Here is a 22,757-nt window from a genome sequence, read left to right on the forward strand (position 1 = left end):
CATCTCTTCTGGAATACTTTGTACAGTTCTGGTCTCCATGGTACAGAGCAACCACATTTTTCTTGGACTGAGTTCAGGGACAATGGGGGAGAAGAGGGCATTTCTTACTAAGGGCCAAGACAGCTTGGCTTGCTTAGTGTAATAAAACGGATGCTGAGAGGAGATATAACATCTCTTCAGAATTACTGCAGGAAGCAAACTTGGGAGAGAAAGAAAAGGATAAAGCTGGTACTTACATAAGTGCAATAAAGATAATTTTAGCTTGAAAGTCTGAGGGGTTTGGAAGAGACAGCCTGAGAGAGAGAGCCTTTCAAGTTTTGTGTCCTGGTGTTTAACTGCAGAATCAAAGTTTGCCATTCAGATAAAAATGGCAAAGGAGGAATTGCAGAATATTTACAATAAATATTAGTTGATTTGTGTTTTGTTTACAATTGCTTAACTGCAGTATGGAGCAGATTAGCTATTAGCAAATCCCTTGTACATGGATATATGAGGACAGGTTTCTGTGATAAATGGAAAAAATAATGGTAATGCATAATTTGCACAGCTTGGTAATGAAGTCCTTGTGGGTATGAGTAGCAAACAGGATGCTCATAGGCATAATAGTGTCAGATGACATCTGATTTTTCAAAGGCGTAACTGTCATCTCATTTGAACAAATATTATGTGACCTCTTAGACAGATCATTTAAAGTCAGTGTCTTGGACATTCTTCCAGTATGCACCCAGCAATGCCTATTTCCAGGGCTAGGTGAAGGTTGAAGAGGAGTATTGACAAAACATAACTTATTAAATATATTCTTCTACTTCAGTTTTACTTCAGCTTTTCATAAATTAATGTAACAAACTGCAGCTAACCCAAGTCATTATTACAGCCTTAAACTTTTGAAATTTTAAGTATCTTATGTTTCCCATTCATTTATAGCTAGTAAATGTGTCAGAAAAAAATGAAGAGGGATTTTATATATTACCTTGCACTAGTATTAACTTGGTTGATGAGGTTGTAGCTACTGATATGTAGTGGCAACTGGGCTTCAGAAACTCAGTTTATGTCTTTTTTGAGGGGCAAGAATCACACTCTTATACTTGAGATCAGACAGTTTGGTGGCTGTCTGACCTTTTGTTACTGACTTTAAAATACTGTTGTCATGGATGCCCTGCCTTTATGGGACTGCATCAAAAAGTAGAAAAGAAAATTCAATATGATTAAAGTTATTTCTTGATTTTGTTAGCTGTTCCAGTAATTGCTGGCATCAGTGGTAAAATTTGCTCATACTTCCAGTTTGGATACTACTGCCTTCACATTACAGCTACCTGGATTTGTTAATGCTTGCTCTGCCAAATGAAAGAACTTGTTGACATTGGTAATAGGCTCTTTTAGCAGAGTATGGGTTATTATCTGGAAAGACAAGGTCAATTCACATCTAATCTTTGTTAAAAACACTGGCCTGCACTTAATGTTTCATTGCAAGGCATGATTCCCAGATTATGAGCCATCATTGTTACTCGCTCTCCAAATTCAGTAACTTTTATTTTTATTAATGTCTGGTCACCAGAGCTGAACAGAGCAGCAGTGGTTTGACCATTACTGTAAGAAAAATGTATCCTCTGGCTTCCTAGTAGCCTGCTGTAGGTATCTTTCAGCATCCTTAGGAGGTGTTAATAAATATCATTCTGATACTAAATTAAAAGCCAGCAATGTGACAAAATGAAACTATGGTACAAGAAAAAGATATTTCAAAGTGTAAATCTATATGCTTGTATTTATAGAAATTGGAGTGTCCTAAAATGCTGCATGAGAAATTAAATTTAACCAGTTGAAGTGTACAAACATGAATATGTATCACAGCATTTTTTTGAATGGAACTACGATTTTTCTTTTACCTCTAACTTATATAACAACATTTCTGTTATACAGCATGCTCTGAGTTTGGAGTTTATTTGCTTGAAATATGTGTCTCTTTGTATAGGAAATGTAATACCTGTAAATTTAATTGTTAGTGAGAATATAGGTACTATTGCTTGTGGCAGGAAAAAAAAAGATTTACAGGCTATTATATTTTGTTGTTACTATATATAAATACAAATTTATCTGCTTATCAGCGACCTGACTGCGCATAACTCTGAATGCAATAGATACATGTTGACTGTTGTTCAACAATGTGTGTTATTGAGTTTCTGTTTATTATCTAAATGTTAGGATAATTTTGTCTCTTTTTTCTTGAAGTTGCGATTTACACTAATTTTTCCTTACAGACCTTCCATTGTCCTTCATCCCTAATTCTTTCATTCCAGGGGGAGCTCACAACTTCCTTTTGTTTCTGTACTGGACCTCTTTGAACATGCTCCATTTCACCCATGATTTGTTTCTGCAGGATCTTCTGTGTGTCTCAGTACATCCTTTAGCCCTGTTCTTCTGTAAATTTCTATAAACTGCTTCTCTTTTGGGTCATTTATAATTATGGTGTCTAAATACCACAAATGGGGTGGCCACAGGCAAAACTCAACACTTCAGCTTCTCTGTCTTATTTTTTTCTTAGATTACTTCATTCTTCCTCTTTCTCATGCTTATTTCCCCAAGACCATGCCTGCATTTTGACCCTTTCTCCTTCACTTGTCTTCTGAGTAGAAGGGTACAGCAGAGAAGGTGGCTCCTTCAAGAAAGGACCCTACTGAATCAGTGAGCCCAAATCATCAGTCGGGGGTACTGCCTGGAATCTAATTCTTAATCACAACTCCTTTGAGAACCTTTTCCACTCACTGAGGTGGAGAGCATCGCCTCAGCTTTCATGTGCAATAGTTTGTAGTTGCTTTGTCAGATGAACAATTTTTTTACCAAAACTAGTCCAGTCACCCCAGAAACCTGTAGATTAGGGAAAAGAAGAAGGTTATAGAGATGTGAGGCTGCTTCTTTGCACTGGAGAGAGCTGTCAGTGTGTTGTGCCCATCCTGTGGTGGTTATTGCCTATCACAGGCATCCTTCCTACATGCACCAAGATGACAAAAGACTAACTCACAGTGAAAAAATATGTAAAAAAGGTGAAGAATCACAGTGCTTCTTGCTTTTAATTTGAGGATCAGGCATTAATTCAGCATAGCTGGGAGGACTCGCATGTTTTACCACATGGATGGTTCAACAAAGTGAGTCATGACAACATGCTTCTAAAACTGGTGAGCTTCCCAGCCACATCCCGGGTGTTTTCCTGATGTCTCTCAATTCCTACTGACCCTGCCAAGCCCCATGGCTTCAACACAGCAGAGCCTGTGCTGCTGCAGGTCATGGCTGCAAATCATCTTCCTCAGGAACCAGTGCTATATGGCTCTGCAGTCTCATATATCATTGACAGCTTTGATTTTGCATCATGATCTCCACTTGGAAAGTCCTGTGTAAAACAGGGATTATTCCCTGTGACTCCTTGTCACTTAGTGGCCATCAGTGGTGGGAGACAAGCTATAAAGTCTGTCTGCAAAGGAAAGAGTAGCTTTTCTTTGTCCAAAACAGAGCCAGGAACAATATATCAATGTCCATACATATTTAACTCTGAGGACTGACTCAGAATTTGTCTTGCTGAGGTGTAATTTTGGAAGTTGGTGTTTGGAAGTAATTTTTCTTCACTGAGTGTAGCTGCTATCAGAAGGTGATTGGTTGTTCTGTTGTTTTGCCTGTATTTTTTCTGATTGTAGAACAGTTAATTCAATGCTTTGCTGAAGTCTTTAGTAAAGTTTTTATGTTACCATGACACAAATACAAAAATAGAAGCGCTGTTGTCAAGGTGATGTAGCCAAATTATTACCACCCTGTTGTTCCTGATTCAGTAAGAAAAGATATGAGAATTTTGATGGTTTTTTTAATGTTTGAACTAAAAGTTTTAATGTTGTTTCAAGTAATAAAGAAACAACAGCAAAATAACAGCCAAAGCGATCACAGGCAAATTCACATGAACGAGGTAGAATGAATTGAACAGATAGCACTGAAAATAGATTTGTCCTTCAGCTTTTTCTAGGGGCGATGGTGAGAAGGAGAAGAGGGTTTTGTAATGATGAAAACCACTTTGATATTATTATTTGAAATAACTGCGAGCAGAAGCCATAGATAGTAATAATCTCCAAACTGTAGAGGTTGAAAGCACCGAGAAGCCAAGAATGACTGCAGCTGCCTTGAGTGGTGGTGGAACAAAGCCATAGAGTTGTGAATAGTTTATGCAGATTGAATATAATCAGAGTTGAAATGTGCAGTCATCAGGTTTGAGATCCAAGAAGCAGGTGGTACACGTCTATATCAGGATTTTGGAGGGGTTTCCTGGCATGAACCAACTCAAAGACTCACAGACTAAAGAAACAGTTTTGATATCCACATTTAGATAAAAAAAGTGGCCCATCCCTTTGAACATAAGACTACAGTCTTCTCAAAACATTCAGTGAAGCAAATTTTTTCTGTTTTAAAATAATGCTTTAGAACTCAATGCCACTTTTTTTCCTGGAAGTGCTAAATGGAAGCTAATGACAGAGAGAAAATTATTTCCAAGTTCTGCAACTGGCAGACTTTACCAGACGATTAATGAGCTTTTCAAATACATTTTTATTTAATTTAAATTGTTGCTTGTCAAGAACTGGGCAACCAAATGTGTAGAGAATGTGGCCAAGGGAGGCATATGCAGAATGGTGTATGATCTGATTATAGCTTGCAGATCTCTTTACTATTTTTAAGAAAAAAATCTGCACTGAAAATTTCACCAGTGTTTTTCTTCTGTATTCTTAGCAGAAAATGGCCACATAGCTATTAATGTTTTTATTGCTCTGCAACTTCAGTGGTCACTCAGTGATGGGATTTCTTAATTTCTTTGAATCTTAAATACTGAAGAAGAAACAGTAACAATTTTGAATAAACAATCTTGTAACTTTTGAGGCATCTAAATATTTTTCTACAGCAAATGAAAAACATTAAAAAACCAAGTATATTGATTCTGGATCTGAAAGCAGCTCTGTTCCTTCTTGAGTAAAGGAACATTTTATTGGTGAATTGGCAAATTATGAGCTCAATTTTCTGTTTTCCATTCCTAAAAAATAATTTAATATATGCATATATATATATATATATATATATATGTATGGTGCAATACAGGATCAAGTCTAGCAAGCATCAGCTGTGCAGTTTCCTTTCCATTTCCCCTTTCAGTTGCCAGCTTAAAAAAAAGCTTATCAGATACTGAGTCAGTGTGAAATTGTGAGCAAAGGCATCCTCCTTAAACATTTTCATTATAAATTCTATTATTAGAAATTAAAATCTTGGCATGCTGTCACTTCAGTCCACTTTCCTTACCTGCATATTCATGCTGATCATTAGCTATTCACTGCATGTGTGTGTTTAATAACCATTCTGTAATGCTGACTTTTTTTTCCATTTTTCACAGTTTAGTTATTCCAGTCAAAAATGAGTAAAGCTGTCAAAAGATTAAAAATGGCTTCTTCATTATTTAAGTAGTGATTGCTCATCACTGGTCAGACAAGTGGATTGGGATTTAGGTGACCACATGTCAATATCTACAGTTTTGACATCTGTTTCTAAGATCAGCCTCCCAAGTTCCCTTTATGGAGACAATGGAGACAAAAATGCATTTTCAGGGTGCACTGTCATCCCAAGTAAAGCTTCTAACCCAGATCAGATGATTTGCACCCCAGAAATGCCAGGTTTAGTTGATCGTAAATGGAAACAAGACTAATTTAGATGTAGGGCACAGAGTTGTCCAAAGATAGATTATATGAATGCCATCCCTGTGCTCAAATTAATCATAAATGCCCAGAGATTGTGTGCAATGACACTGTTAATGGCAATGTACTGTGGCTGGGTATTTTGATGTAACAAAACGTAGTGCAGTGATGATCATGTACTGCTCAGCACAAGTACCAAAAGCAGTACAGTCATGTTAGGAATACTTTTCAGATGGATTAGATGATCCTGCTTTTCACCTTGACTAAGTAGTACCATGGAATTAGCATGTTCACATTCTTTCCAACAGATCAGTTTGGCAACTGCATTAATACTCTGGTTGTAGAGATACAGAGATGTTGTTTAATATTTATGTTGGCAGATGAATGTAATGTCCTTGACCAGATTAAGTCTTGCTATGCAAAGCAGCATATATCAGATTGGTATTATTATTATTACTGTTATTGTGGTTGATGATGATGATGATGATAATAATAATAATAATAATAATAATAATAATAAATAATAATAATAATAATACTCATCCATTCTTGTCCAAGAAAGCTCACAAGGATTTTAAAAACATTGAAAAGGGAGGAACCTGAATAGAAGTAGCTTTATTGAGGGGTGACACATAGCGAGGGACTTTTGCATTAAAAAGGGTTAGAAAAAGTGACAGAAGTTGAATGCTGAAATTTTTTTTAGATTTTGTAGTTAATTTAGGATATTGCCTTAATGGTGATTTTTCCTGTATGTTTCTCCCCTTAGGATGATTTCCAGCATGCAGCCTCAGAAACCAACTGGGAGTCAGTCACAAGCTCTGTCTCAGTAAGTAATTTTTCACTGTTTTGCCCGTCAATGGATTGATAGAGTGGCTTGAAACCAAGTCAATAAAATGGCATCTGTACAGAGAAACTGTGTTTTCACCTTTGAATAGAAGATGAATTCACCTTTGAAAGAAGATGAATAAAGTTTTAATCCAACTGATACTGGACTCAAACAGTATTTTTTTAGGGATAAAAGATTTAGTATATGCCCTTTGCTGTTGTAAACACATGAGACAACCATTGGGAAACATTTCTTGTTTTCAAACTCGTCCTGCCAGTATGAAAATACCAGATACAAACCTAAATTTTTAATCATTGAATGTCTCAACTTACATGGAAGACCATATGTAAAGCAGGCTGGCAGGAAAATGGATCTGGCATTTCATTGTCAATACTGAGAATTTTTTTTTCTAAGCATTTCCAATAAAATATTATATCTGAAGTCAGATACAGTTACTCCATATTCAGCAGTGAATTGCAGCTTGGAAGAAAAATCAAGATAGAAAAAAACCAAAGTAATCTTGTAAAAAATTTAATTTTCTCTTCATTGCACTTGATTTGTGTCGTTGGCAAAAAATCTGCCCTCTCTGCCATTTCCCAGTGCTGGGGAATGGCACAGTAGCATGAGAATTCATAATATGGGCAGTCCTCTTCTGTGTGCTTTGCTGCCTGCTCCACACCACGTCATGGTTCTTGTTAACTCCTCTTAAAACACGTGAGATGGGGGTAAATTCTTAAAGCAGGCTTGAGACCAATGTCTGAAGCATTCATGGAAGAGAGCTTAGTAATAGTGCCTTTGTTACAGCAGCTGCCAGGAGTAGCTAGTGAAGGAGCAGTGAATAAAATATGGGTTAATTCTACTGATAGGGGTCCAATCAAGGCAGCAAGTAGAGAGAAAACTCTGTGCTGCCAAAATTAGAAGATGTTAAGCCAATCTCACTTGTGTTTACTCTTGAATTTGCTAATGACACTTGCCCTTCATGATTCACTGATTGCCTGGAACCAACTGTGCTGAAAGTCTTGAGGAGCAATGGTAGCAGGGCTGAGACCTACTGGATGCGCCAAGCAGGAGATGATAGAACAGGTTTCCTGAAAGACACAAATCCATTTTTCATTCTAATGTGGGCATGGGGAAAAAAACTCAGTGTGATGAAATATTTTGTTTAAAAATACGGTAGGCTGATGTTTGAAAAAGTAAGCCTAGGGCTCCCTCATCAGGTAAGTATGTAAATGAGACTAGACTAAGCCTATGGTAAACGCCATGTTAGTTATCATCCTTAATGTCATAAAATGCATAATATGCCATACAATAACCCAGTATCCTTTTCATATTGAAAAATCAGGCTCATCTTTTTGCTTCTATTTTCTTAAAAATTGTTTTTAATGTGTTGCAGCTAAGGAAGTGCAATACAAATATTACAGGTAGCAGGCTGATGTCCAAGGTCACATGGAAACCTACAGCTAAAGCAGAAGCAGAACCTCGGTTTCATTGGCCTTTCTGTGTCATTCCCTATCTAATGAAATATACTTGCTCCAGCACATTGCACCCACAAGTTCTTTTTGTCCTCAGAGAAAATAAGGCACGGAGATTGAGCAATTTTTCACAAAGGCACCAAGGAAAATGTCTGAGGATATCCAAGTTCTTCAGGAGAGAAAGATTCAGGGATTCTGGTATGGTCTTGAGAGGCAGAAGGACAAACTCAGACCTCTGAGTCTTGGACAAGATTTCATACAATTCTGCTGATGCTCAGGTAGAATGGCAGGTCTGAGTTTCTCCTCTCAAATCCACAAGTAACTCAAAGACTCATTTTAGGATATAGACACATTACAACTCTCAGAATAAAAATTTTAGAGTGAGCAAATTCTTTTTTCCGTGTCTGAGGTCGTATTACAGAGTTATGTTTTGGTTTGGTTTTTTTGTTTGGGTTTTTTCACAGAAAGTTAAAAAAATGCTTCTACCCTTAACCCATTGTGGCAAACCCAGGAAAAAAAAAAGGGGAAATAAAATCTAACTCCTTATAAGGTTAGTTTCCATTATATGTAAAGTAATTTTATGACCAACAAAAACCCGTGATGCACACTGAATTGCCTGTCAGGCTCACAATAGAGATAGGAAAGTGAAAAGAATGAGTGAACAGAAATTAAGGGCAAGAGCACATACAAAAAAAAAGATACCTTTGTGTTGCAGTAAATTAAAAATGTACTCAGTGCTTTTAAGGAATGCAAAGGAGGTACATAATGCGGAAGATCTTCGCTCCTCATTGCTTCTTACATTTCCTCTTGCCCCCTCTTTGGATGTGATCTCAGAAGTCAGATTATGACAAGCACAAACTCTCCCAAAGCCAGCGCCTCATTCTTGGCAGGACAAAAGAGAGGCAGTTGGGTTGGCAGCTTTGAAGTTGCTTTTGGGCCTGTCACATGATGTTGCTGCCAGGAGGCTATCTCAGCTGTTGAAATAATTCCTCTTGATTTGGCTGTCACTGAGGAAAAGTTAAGCTTTCTTCTGTGTTTGAACGAGGCTGCACAAATCTCTTGAGTAGGAGCTTTTATTTGAAAAGAAAATGGGGAATCCCAGCTGCCTGTATGAGTTTGAAATGCCCTGCATATTCACAGTTTGACCTCCACTTCTGTAATGGAATGTGCAGTTGAACATGTGGGAAAAAACCTGCACTGAGTAAACCATACACCTGTGGCCTGATTTTTATGCTCCTGTTTCTTCAGCATCCTTAGAGCATCTCTCTCACTTTTGAAAGGCAGTCAGGGCCTGATCTTTCCCTACTGGACTGTCATGAGCTCCACTAAGCTCTCCTTAGTATGAAAGTGGTGTTTAGGTGTCTTTTCCTTTTGTAACCCCAGCCCCTGTGTTAGCACGCTGCATGATGCTGGCTGCAGCACAGTCTCTCCTGCAACACTGCTTTAGATACCAGTGCTGTGTTCACTTTGCTGCTGTGATCTTTTCCACTCCTGGGACTTCCACCCCTCTGACAGTCTCTATTCCCAGCCATGTAGAAGTCAGGAGAGAGGCTTCAAGGTGTGCCTTCTTTTTTAAGGGATCATGAATTTTTACAGGCCTCTGCACTGTACCTTGGCACTGCACTAGAAGGGCACTGCAATCCCAAGTGGGCCCACTGAAACTTCTTGGGCTAAGCTGTAAAGTGCAGCTATGCTTTCTTGACTGCACTATTATTGTGTTTGCTGTTTCTTCTCTTCCTGATTTTAAAAGATTTGGACTGTCCATTTGGAGTTTCCCGCAAACGTGCAGGAAAATGTAAAGAGTTGTTAGCTCTGTGATATAGCTTACCATTAAAGACAAGTGTTTTATTTAAAAAAAAAATATATATATACTTTTAAATCCATTATAGGAGGTATTGAAACACACTATCCTGCAAACAAGTGAATGAATTTACCCAAATGAGTTGAGCCTCCCATTATGACCCAACTGAGTGAAGTTAATCACAAAGATTAATAGTTTAACATATGCATTTACTTGGGAGATAAGGCAGAACAAATATTTTGGGAAGCCATTAATTTTAACTGGCATATTTCTGCTGCATTACTTCAGAGCTGGGTTTTCATGAAAGAATTTAGGTTTCTAGGGGTTTTTCCCCAACGTTTTAACTTACAAGATGAAAAAATTTGGGTGCTGTACTATGCCTGTTTTTGGGCAAAATTGATTGTGGTCCTTTGGAAATTAAGAGATCTGTATTAACAGTTTTTCTAGTACATATTTTACATACTATTTGGCCTTGTGCTTGGATAATGGAAAAAGTGATATCAGGATAGTGAACATTGTGATTCTAAATTAGGAGTTTTAACAATGTTTCCAGTCCTATCCAATAAAACTGAAAATGCTGCAGTCATTCTGTCAAAGTCAAATTGTGCCAGAAGTTCAGTGGGAGCACTCAGAGAACACTACTTGGTTCTTACTGGTGGAAAAGAAATATTCCATTTGGTGTTATGATATAATTGTGAGGACACTACTATGTTAGTCATCCAAATATCCATTGTTACATTGCTGAGATCATAGAATTATAGAATATCAAGAGTTGGAAGTTTCCTTAGAGATCACCTAGTCTCAATCCCTTTGCAGTGGGCAGAGATGCCTTTCAGTGGACCAGGCTGCTCACAGCCCTCTCCAACCTGACTGTGAACACACGAGTCAGGGATGGGGCATCCACAGACTCATTCAGCAGCCTGTTCCAGTGTCTCACCACCCTCAGAGTGAAGAATTTGTTCCTCAAATCTAATCCAGACCTGACCTCTTTCATTTTAAAGTGTCTTATCACTACCCGCTCTTGTAAAAAATTTCTCTTCATCTTTCTTGTAGGCTCCCTTCAGGCATTGGAAGGCCACAGTTAGGTCACCCTGATGCCTTTTCTTCTGTAGGCATTCCAATTCTCATAGTCTTTCCTTCATCCCGCTAATCATCTTGGTGTCCCTCCTCTAGACTCACTCCAACAGGTCCATGTCCTCCCTGTGCTGAGACCCCAGTGCTGGTGGGCTCTGAGCAGAGCAGAGGGGGAGAATCCCCTCCCTGGCCCTGCTGCCCACGCTGCTTTGGATGAAGCCCAGGACACCACTGGCTTTCCTGGCTACGAGGAAATTGCCAGGTCATGTCCAGCCTTTCACCCACCAACATCTCCAAGATCCAAATATTATGTTTTTTCTGTTTGTTTAGTAAGTTGTATTTTTGGTAAAATGTCAGTTCAATGTCAATTCATCATTGTTTTGTAATACATTTAATTTTGGGTAATAAAGGGCCATTTTTCCAAGTCTCTAGCCATGCCAAAATTGTTGTCCAAATTGACCAGAGAAAGATTATCTAGGGAAGGCCTTGCATTTGCCTTTGCTGTGGTCCCTGATCTGCCTCATGTGAAATATCATCAGAACTGGCATCTCCATTTCTGATGGCCATGGCCATCACAGTGCTTTCAAAAGACATTTTCATTGCATCTTTGTATATATGCAAGCCATCATTCCCTTTGAGGACTGAATTTGAATACTGACAGTCCACCAGTGGCAGTACTTTTGCTCCCTGCATCTCCTCTGGGATTCACTTGGGAAATTCTTGTTATCTCTTCTTACAAAAAGAAAACACAGGTATAAGAAAGTCCTGGCCCAAAGACTTGAAAAGATGGCCCAAAGTAACTGTTTCACTCAATAATGAAACAAGCTTGTCAGTAACTGTTTTCAGCTGTTTAGAGTGGTGCTGTAATTTATTCCATGTACACTGAGATGTATGTCACTCTTAGGGGGTATCCTATCCCTCTCCATCAGTGACTGACCCTACGCTCACGGCGGAAGCACTGGATCAGACCATTGCTGCCTTTGACACGGTGGAGGATCTGCTCAAACACTTCAACCCAGACTCCTGGCAAGAAGATCTTGAGAATCTGTACACAGACAGTGGGCACCATTATCGAGGCAGGAGCTACCATGACAGGAAGTCCAAAGGTAGGAAAATACTTTGGGACATACTTACACATACTTTGGGAAAAGGACAGGATATTCCTTCACTCCTCATAGGAGGATCCAGCAGTCAGGTGTTACATTCTGGTGCTCATGTTCCTGTTGGAGTCACAGGGCAAAGTACCACCTATTAAAACCAGGGATGTGTCGTTCAATCATTAATCAATTTCCAGGTAGGATGTCACTTGAAAAATCAGACTGAAAACTGCCCTTTTTTATGATAAATTCACAAATAAAAACACAGGTCCACATGTAAAGACAGATGGTTCTAAGCTTTACCCTCTTAATCATTGCTTTGTGTGTAAAGCGTGGGGCTCCTAATTACCTGTGTTATCATCCTTCTTTAAATACCCTGCTTAGGGACTGTTCTCTGTTGAGTGAGGAATAATCACTTTTATCACATGGTGCTTAGGGAAGCATCTGGTGCAGACACCTGTATGTGCAGCTGGTTTTTTTAGGATGTGAACATTTCACTGTTTTTCATTATGTTGGCAGGGAACATTATTATGGTTTAACATCTTTGTAATTGAGCAAAGCACGCATTTCTGGGTTATGTTTCTTGTTTCCTTCTGTTAGTTCAAATCATCCACCAAATGGTAAAGCAAAGGGGTGTTTAGCTGGCAGTTCAAAGCCATAATGATAAAGAAACACTATTGAGAAGTCAGAGTTGTGCTCTGGGGTAACCATGCACTGAAGGGCCTGATGAAATTGCCCTTCATGTGCACTATAGATGTAGGAGGTCTATTAGGATTCTTCAGGATGACAGCCACTGTAGTTTTCAAGCAGATCTAGAGTTCAGAATTTTATTTAATTTCTCATGTTGTCATCTATTTTCAAATTATGTAATCACATGCATTCTTATTTGTAACTTCAAAATTACAATTCCCAAATCATAGTTCCAGTTCTGTGCAATCTACCATTTATTTACATCCCATCCCCCCATACCTTAAGCATGTTCTAAGGAGCGAGAGAGAATTGTAGTTCTGTGTTTGTAACTTACTTGTTTTCAAATTATGAAGTTTTGCTCTTAAAAGGGATAAATAGACTCCATCCATATTAGGGAAAACTGTGTCAAGTAGTGTTCCCAGGCCCTGAAATACAATCACCATATTGCTAAATTGTCAGCCTGGACATTGCTGGCCATGAACCAGGATCTGGCAGAGGCCACCTGCCATTTATGTGCCCACCTTGACTTGGAGAGTAAGAGGTGAATGGCAGTAATGTGGGCTGTCCTGTGGCTCTTATCCTTGGAGCAGGAGAGTAACCTCAGGCAAATACAGTGTATTGGTAGACACAGTACTGGTGTATAATTTTCAAGACAAGTTGGCTTTCTTTGTTTCTGGGCTCAGCACTTCAAAGGAATCTGTGATAAAGCCCTGGGAACCCATTGAGCAAAAAGTGAACCCCTTTACTTTGCTCCCTTTTGGCGCATCAAAAATTTCCGGCAAGCATCACAGCCATTGTTGGGGAAAAACTTCACCTAAGTGTCACTGCGTGACTTTCAAGAGTGTTTTGATCTTCTATGGGTGTGTGGAACATGATCTGCGTGTCCCTTATTCATCCAGGCTGGATTTGACACCAGTAGATATATATAAAAAAGAAATGAAGGGTCTGTTCTGTTTTTAATAGAAGCTGATTAGAATCCTGTGTCCTGTACTGGTTCTATTCTCCAGATATCATTTCATTCTCAGATCCTATTTGGCCCAGTATCCCATATATTTAAATAACAACATTAATATACAATAGCATTTGATGCTTTATTGATGCTAATTATGCAGGCTGCAGGTATCAAACTGATCTGATAGTGCTCAGAAAATTCAGATGCATAACATTTTCCAGTTACAGTTTTAATACTTGATTTGTTTTAATAGGTTTTTTTGGTGGTGGTGGTTTGGTTACAGGAAAAAGAAAAAAGGTTTTATAACATTTTCCTTTTGTTTTCTAACTAAAGGCCAAATTCCCTTTAGCCTCTCTAGGCTAAAGTACCTCACCACAGTGAAATCTTTTAAAAATTTCAGTTAAGAATTTTTATTTAGTCATAAACTTCTGACAAGATTAAAGGCTTGTTCTTGGAGGATGTGAGGAGTAAGGAATAGCTTTAACAAATCTTTAAATTAGAAATGCTTGGTGGCTTTTAAACACAGAGTGGATCTCTGAGGAATGTTTATAGGCACTGGGGTAACCTTGGAGCAAAGAGAGCAGTAGATTATTTCATAATTTATTTCAGATACCTATCTGTTTCAGTTTACTGCTTGGGTCTTATTTTTTTATCCTAAGTTAGAACAGCCCTGAGGCAGGTAAGAACAATTTGATGTAATCTCTGCCTATCTTTCACAGCATTTTCAGATCACACCATGTAAATGGTATAAATCAATCACTAATACTTTCAGTCCTATCCAACCTTCTACCCATACCAAACTCTGGCACAAAATTGAGCTAAGAGAGGCAGTGTTGCTGAATACTAATTCTGATAACAGGGACAGGTGATAAATGATATTTTAATGGTGTGTTTTCTTAATTCGCTAGTTAATAATCTACAACTATCAAGGTCAAGCAAATAAGAAGTCAGTATTTTATCATAACTGAAACTCAAAGAATCAGGGAATAGATGAAGTGAGAGGCCACCTCAGGAACTTCTATTGGTGGCCCTTCCTCAATGCAGGGCCATCAATAGAAGGTTGCTCATGACCATGTCAAGTCATGTTTTTAATATCTCCAAGCATGGAGGCTGCTCAATCTCTCTGGAACCACTCTCTGAACAAAAAAAAAACCCAAACTAACAAAATGCCAAAATCTGTTGTCAGCATTTAAATAGGTTTTCATATGTTAAAATTTGAGTCCAGAACCTTTTGTTCTTTAAAAGTAGTCGCTGGCTCCATTCTTACTTCCTCCCATCTTTGCTGCATTGATGCAAACTGTATGAGGCTCAGCAAGGCCGAGTTCTGCATCCTGCCCTTGGGTCACAGCAACCCCAGGCAGTGCTGCAGGCTGGGGACAGGAGCTGGAGAGCTGCCCAGTGAAAAAGGCCCTGGGGCTGCTGGTCAACAGCAGCTGAACATGATCCAGGGTGTGCCCAGGTGGCCCAGAAGGCCGATGGCATCCTGGCCTGGATCAGCCAGGCTGTGGCCAGCAGAAGCAGGGCAGTGACCGTCCCCCTGTACCCAGCACTGCTGAGGCCACAGCTCCAATCCTGTGCTCAGTTCTGGGCCCCTCAGTGCAAGAGAGACATTGAGGGGCTGGAGCGTGTCCAGGGAAGGGCAACGGAGCTGGGGAAGGGTCTGGAGCACAAGTGCTGTGAGGAGCAGCTGAGGGAGCTGGGGGTGTTCAGCCTGGAGAAAAGGAGGCTCAGGGGCACCTCATCACTCTCTGCAGCTGCCTGACAGGAGGGTGTAGCCAAACTGGGATTGCTCTCCTCTCCCAGATAACAAGTGACAGGACAAGAGGAAATGGCCTGAAGTTGCAATGCGGGAGATTTAGATTGGATATTAGGGAAATAAATTTCACAGAAACGGTCGTCAGGCATTTGAATGGACTGCCCAGGGAAAGTGGTGGAGGCGCCATCCCAGGAAATGTTCGAAAGGTGTGTGGATGTGGCATGTGGGGATATGGTTTAGAGATTATTATGGAAGTGCTTGATTTACGATTGTATTTATGATTTTTGAAAGTCTTTTTCAGGCCAAAGGATTCTATGGGGTTTTTTTTATTCGTACACATTAATATATGCATATACAGATCAGTCTTTTCCTAGATAGCTCTTGCAAGTACTTGAAAGTTGAAGAGTGTGTGGATTATATCCATATTTATGGTAACTCCATTCAGTCTACAAAATCTGATCTCACTCCCCTACAATACTTACGCAATTCTATTGAGTTACGTGCATTTCTTTCTACTGAAATCAAAATTGCATTTCTACTATTGAAGTGAGATATTGGTATGAAATGTGTCTCACTAATAACCACGTGAAGTTTGCAATTTAATTCTCTGTATGTTCAGCAAGGTTTGCTGTTAACCACTCCAGTGAAAGCTGACCATAAAATCACAGTGCAATCCAGACTGGCAGAATGGGACAGAAAAGAAAGGAGAAGATACATTCAGATTTTCACAATTCTGAAATGAGAGGCCTTGTATAAGCTGTAAATTATGGTATACACCTACATGAAAATATGACACTTATTTCAAATAACCTCTGCAGTTGTAAATATACTCATAAAGGTTTGCTACCAATTTCTGCATTTTAGAAACTCTGAAAGTACAAATATTCAGCTATATGTGCATCCTAGGTTGTTAGAAAAAAAGCATTATTTTAAGATAATTCCTTTTACATTGCTGGAATATATTGATGATCTCAGTGTCATAGTGATTTGGTTATTACAAATATTAAGCATCTCCAGAAAGATACCACTGGCTTTTGGGTTATTTAATACTGTTCATGGCAAGAACACCGGTAAAGAAGTGAACATCCATGCTTTGCAATTATGTTGAACTTCTTCACAGTCAGGTTTCTGTTCTTCTAGGGACTCATGAGGAGAGTTCAGATGTGTTTCAAGGAAGCATCTTCATCCTAGTTTCAATTTCTGAAAGCATGAATTTATCTGGCTAATAGTATTAGAGGAGCTTCTACGAGATACTGTTGCAAGCAGTTCCATCCATCAATTAAACATTATTTAACTTTTCCCACATACTTGTTTGCATTTATGTTTTGCTATTGTGTCTGATTTTTTACCTCCCATTGAATAAGGATTTTTAATTAAAAAAAAAAAAGTCCTCCACTTGTGAAATGGTTTCCGTACAAATGACAAAAGAAAGGAAAAAGAGCAAGATCACTGTTTCTCATCTTAGAAGTAAATTCAAATGTCATGGGGCTGGTACCCAAAGGAAGGGCTTGTCTTTAGAAAGGAATGGAGTGTCTTTTTTGTTTTCCCATAAATAAACCTTGGAAGCAGGAGCACATGTAGATAGATACCTTCAGGTAATTAACAAGACTACCCCTTCCTCTAAGCTAATTTTCTTTTTTGGAAATAATACACAAGAAGCCTTTGGCTATCAGAGGAAATTAATCAGGTGGGACATTCTTGCAATAGCATGTCTCTCCAGTGACAGCTTTACAAGTTAAATAAATAAACACTTGCTGGCATAGCCACACTGCTTTCTGGAAGGAGAGTAGTGAGGTCAGACCATGAGTCTTCACAGAATGTTTCTGCTGTTCATTGCCAAATCAGTTCCCAAGATCAGGCAAGTTTCACCATGTCCTTAACAATAGTTTTTAATTGTTCGTACTTAAAATGGTCCAGCAAGAAGTTAAAATTTTAATGTTATTTCTTGGAGGCTTGCAAGCAGTGGCCAATAAATTACTGCAAACGTCCATGCACTCTTCCTTGAAAGATTCTGGGATGGCTGCCAGCAAGTTTCAGTGCACTAGACAGGGAGTGCAGGCATCACAAATGCTGAATGCTTGCTCATTCATGGCAAATTTGAATATTCCAAGTACATGGAATACTTTCTTAAATAGCTGATAATTTAAAGTATTCCCTGGACTTAAAAACCAGAATGTTTCTCTCACCCTTCTTCAGTTAGGAGCCAAGTTGTCTGTTGCATGCAAACTGCACACATTCCTTTATTTCACAATCTAATTCAGACCTACATTCCTACCTTCCCTCTCTGTGACAAATGAGATTTTCCCTCACATGTTACGCGATGTAATTGTTGGTCACTGCAATGAAAAATTTTCTTATTAAACCCTTTTTTAAAATGCTAGTGAAACTTACAGCATGTTATTTATCACTGGAATAAGATACTCTTTTCCATTGATTTCAGTGAAGCTGTGTCCAATAGTTTGGCCTGCTTTTGCTACTTGACTTGTACCACAGCTGGTAATTGGTTTGCCAGTCCATAATAGGCCTATATATTTTGCCCTTTGTTCCATGAAAACAGCTATAATCCTACTGAAATCTTGATCTTTTGTTCCTCTAAAATAATAGCTGCTGTATTGAGGAGATTTGTCTTGGTGCTGTGATTCTGCAGTAAATGCAAACTGCAAGATCTTAGATCTTCTTAGCTCCCATGGGAAGGATTTAGATAGCTCTCAAGTTTCCAGGTATATTTAACAAATTGCTTATTGTGATATCATTAAGCATGTGCAGTGGAACAGTCAAAACCATCAGCCATATGTGTTGAAGTCTAAAAGCTACAGGGTTTGGTCAAAATTTGGTATGGAGAATTATTTCATCAGTGTCAGAGCATTTAGATGATTTAACCAGTGGAAGATGAGATTGGCAAATTATATTTCATTTGTTGTTGCCATATAATTGTAAGAATATCATTATGTTGGTAATCCAAATATTCTTTGTTACATTGTTGAGATCATAGAATCACAAAATGGTTTGGACTGGAAGGGACTTAGAGATCATCCAGTTCCAGTGCCCTTGCTGTGGACAGAGACTCCTTGAACCAGACCAGGTTGCTCAAAACCCATCCAACCTAGAACACTTCCAGGAATGGGGCATCCACAACCTCTCTGGATAACCTTTTCCAGTGTCTCACCAGCCTCTCAGTAATGAATTTCTTCCTAATATCTAATCTAAACCTACCTTTTTTTTTTTTATGAAGCAATATCCCCTTGTCCTATCACTACTTGCTCTTGTAAAAAGTTCCTCTCCAGCTTATTTGTGAATTTTCCAACTCAAGTTCAGCCACACCATAGTTTCAGTCAGATACAGCACTGCTCTGAATGTCCTTGATGGCTTTTGCAGTGCCTCTAGTTTACCTGCAGATCTTTAGCAGTATTGACCCCAGTGTTACCCTGTGGGGAACACAAATATTAACCAGCTACCAGTTGTACTTGGAATTGCTGACTACTTTCATCAAGTTTCAGATATTCCAGTTATCTACTGAATTTGTAGTCCACCTATTCCATTATATCTCAGAAATCTGGCTGCAAGGATGCTATGCATCACCTTCAAAAATCAGCAGATGCCTCTGCTGCTTTCACCTCATCCAGCAAGACAGATGTCTCATCAGAACCAGTTCTGAGGTTGGTCTCGTTAAATCTATTCTGTATGTTCCCAGTCACCCCCTTGTCTGTCTTATGCCTGGGCATTGCTTCCAAGAAGGAATTGCCCCTTAATTTTATCATAGGCTGACCAGTCTGCAGCTGCCCAAATCCTCCTTGCCTTGCCTTGCCTTGCCTTGTAGATGGCTTTGACGTGTGGTATAGGAATGCCATGGCATGGTGGCTGCCATCTCTTACTCCTTAGCTCTGCTCTGTGACTGATGCATGAAAAAAGTGTAGAATGATCGGATATGATGATGTTAAGACCATGTGTGAATTTGAAGCTTATAAAGTGTTAAAAGCAACCCTAACAGACCATCTGTCTTTTTAAAATTAATCAGTGATCAGCAACAGAGGTTTTATTCTCAATCTTTAAGGCCTCCCTTTTTCAGAATAAAACTTGGCATTAGCTGCCATCTCTGATTTCAGTGTCTGCCTCTGATTAAGATCATAGAATCACAGAATATTTTGATGAATGCTTCAAGGTAAACACATGCCATAAAGCTATGTGAAATGAGGATGGTTTTAATCAGACGATTTAAGGGAAGGAAGGGGCAAACATTGGGCCCCAAGTATCCAGTTTAGTGCTCCAGTGCATCTCTTTTATGTTTGCCTTACTTTTAAGCTGTCTCTGATGCAGACATTCTGCAGTAGCTCTTGGGAATTATTTGCATCCAGTGTAAAGAACCTTTTAGTTCTAGTTTTAAATTAAGAACTCCAGTGGTTTCAGTCCTTGATAAGTAAAGCAGCTGGATTTCACACCAATCACACCAAGGCTTGGTTACATTTTAGTCACAGCAGTGAAGTGATGCATGAAACTGACTGTACTGTAAAATCTCATTCCTATATGGATGAGGAAATGGACTAGCTCCAGACAGTAAAACAATCCAAAGACAGGAAAAACGCATATTGAAGTTTTCAGCAGAGAGAGTTCTTTACAATAAAATGTGCTCTTTTGTTGGGGGGCAATAAACTGTGGTCTAGAGTTTAGCATTTAATTAGGCAATGGGAGCTGTTCTTGTGTGTCAGCATGGTGCTACCAGAGTACAGGATACATTGTTCAGAGTACTCTGCATGCTCACCTTATTCCCACCAAGCGCTGCAGTTCTGTAGAGGCAGAGTAAAGAAGAGTGTAGGTGTTTACCTCCAAAATGAGTTTTAATGGAGGATAACTTGTGTGTCTCTTAAATTGTTTTTTAGGCTTTTATTCTCTGCTTGAGATTACTTATTTTAATTTTCAACATCACTAAAATAAGACCTTTCTGCTTATCTGAGTATCTCATAGATATTCCCCTGGATTGCTGCAGTGTCAGTGTGAATGATCTGGGCTTTCCCCTCAAGCAATCTCATTAGTAATGAAGGCAGCAAATTTTCAGCCCTCTTCTTCCTTTAGTAGATTTTTCTGTCACATCAGTTGGCTGAAGTGAATAGTAGCCAGCTAGTGCTTTCCTTTACCACTTAGCAAAGCTGATGGCAAAGGTCCTGGTGAGAATGTTTAGAGGTGTGGGAAACACTTCCTTGTGGAAAGAATTAGCCTGAAAGCCTGCAGTGAGAAGAGTTGGCTTCGAAGAATGACAGTGGAGAAGAAAATATTATCTGTTAAAACAAAGAAATCAATATACCCTGGACTTGCCAGTCCTGGCTAAGGACAGTCACAGTGTATTTTTCTCTCAGTGCATGAGTATACCACCAGTCCCATTGATTTTGTGCTTATAGCAGGAGGATGATCTATACCTCTTCTGGAGAGATGCTAGCTCTCTGGAGAGAACCACTGAGATTTCATGGGGAAATGTATCATAATTGCTATAAAATAGCAATTTATCTGCTAAAATCCCATTGACTGAGATAACACCTTGTCAGAAAAAAGTGAATCTGCTATGATTTTCTATAATAGCACTTCTGATATTTATGTATCCTTGTCTCTTGCATATCAGCCTTGTGATTATCTCCAGGTTAGAATGTAAAGGTGCATGATGTTTACAAATCAAAAGCTTTTTCCACAATTAACTTAGTGGTGTTGACAAGGCCTGAGTCACGGAAAGTATGAAGTGTCTTTTTTGTAAGGTTTCACATATTTGTATTAAAGCCCAAGCATAAGTGTTCTCAGAGGTCATGTTGACCTGTTAAACATGCCCTGAAAATCTGATATGTACACAAACACTAGACTGTTACCTCAGTTCTCATTTGAGCCATCCCTATTTTCCTGTGGATACTTCTGTTAGCAAATACTGTTTGGAGTTGAACTCAACACAAGTTCACATGCCCCCCACTCCTAAATGAATTACTGAGCTTTGAACACTTAGTTGGTGGACAGAATACTAAAGAAAGAAGAAGACAGAAAAGGAAGGAAAAATAAATCTATTTCTGTAGAAATAGAAGCCATTAAATTTGTTGCTTTTGTCTGTGTCACAATTGTGGAAAATGTATTTATAAAAGCGAGTTTTGGTTTTATTTTAGCTTTATAAGCCAAAGCTAGAAACAGCATTTAACTCACATTTGATAGTCTGTAAGTTATTTTTATGGCTGGCTTTACTACTTGTTTACATGACAGATCTCACATACTAGGCATTTAAACATCAACCAACTACTGGCATTCAATGGGCCTATTAATTTTAATTGTATTTATTTGTATGCCTCTTATAGTAACATTTACCAGATAAAATTAATGCTGGTTAGATTGGTTTCTCCATCTAAAAATGAATTATCTAAATTCTATTCATAAACAGTATAGACAGGCAACTTGAGGAAGAAAGTCATGCAGGCTGTCCTAAATGCTCTGGCCACGGAAGGGATGAATCACTCCCCAAAAATGTTTCTTTAGTGACCACAGGAAGGGCCTTGTTTTTGCTCATAATAAAAAAAAAATAGATCTTAGCATCTAAGTAAGCCAGGTATAAACAGAGAAGGGGAGAGAGTGTCAGAGGTGGAATCTCATGCCCAAGGATCCAACTATGTGGAATGACAAAGCAAATAAAATTACCAATCTTCAGCTTTCAGGCCAATATTTTACTGCAAACCTTCCCTGCACCTTTATAGTCAGTGATCTGTGCTATAGCAGTCAGTGGGAGAAGGATGACAGCCTGGATGGCCACCTGTAATGATTTAAATTTGGCAGGCTTATGTTTATCTGTTCGGAAATCACTCCTGTAGTTCACATATTTTTCAACCAGCACCCCATCACTCTGTGATATTGACTGCCTGGGGAGCTGCATCAACCAGAGGAATGTCCCACACTAACCTCACTAATGAAGCTTCTTTTGCATTGCAGTTGACCTGGACAGGTTGAATGATGATGTGAAGCGTTACAGCTGCACCCCAAGGAACTACTCTGTCAATTTAAGGGAGGAGCTGAAGCTGACAAACGTTGTTTTCTTCCCCCGCTGCCTCCTTGTCCAGCGCTGCGGCGGAAACTGCGGCTGTGGCACTCCAAACTGGAAATCCTGCACCTGCGTGTCAGGGAAAACAGTGAAAAAGTATCATGAGGTATTTTCATTCTTTCTTTTTTACTTCTTTTGGGTAGTTGTTGCTTCATGGACTCTGAAGTCTTTTCTCAGAGCTGTGTGTGCTGCTTGTTAATGGACTATGTAGGTATGAGAACGGGGTGTTGACAGTATTTGTGTGTAAGCTAACTTAGAAGAAGTTGGAGAGAACTTTTGCCACCTCTGAGTGGATGCCACCATAGTGAACTTTGAGAACCACTCATCCTA

At 39.1% G+C, this 22,757-nt stretch overlaps 1 protein-coding gene across 4 annotated transcripts in view; it reads left to right on the forward strand.

The window, feature by feature from the left end:
- PDGFD (platelet derived growth factor D) overlaps positions 1–22,757 on the forward strand; it is a 138,005-nt gene that overhangs the window by 101,234 nt on the left and 14,014 nt on the right. For all 4 annotated transcript variants that reach the window (XM_030965383.1, XM_030965538.1, XM_030965298.1 and 1 more), the window contains 3 exons: positions 6,475–6,534; positions 11,786–11,987; positions 22,319–22,533. In XM_030965383.1, coding sequence (XP_030821243.1) covers positions 6,475–6,534; positions 11,786–11,987; positions 22,319–22,533 — 477 coding nt within the window. The remainder of the gene's footprint in view (positions 1–6,474; positions 6,535–11,785; positions 11,988–22,318; positions 22,534–22,757) is intronic.

Source organism: Camarhynchus parvulus, chromosome 1, assembly GCF_901933205.1.
Source record: "Camarhynchus parvulus chromosome 1, STF_HiC, whole genome shotgun sequence".
Lineage (NCBI taxonomy): Eukaryota > Metazoa > Chordata > Aves > Passeriformes > Thraupidae > Camarhynchus > Camarhynchus parvulus.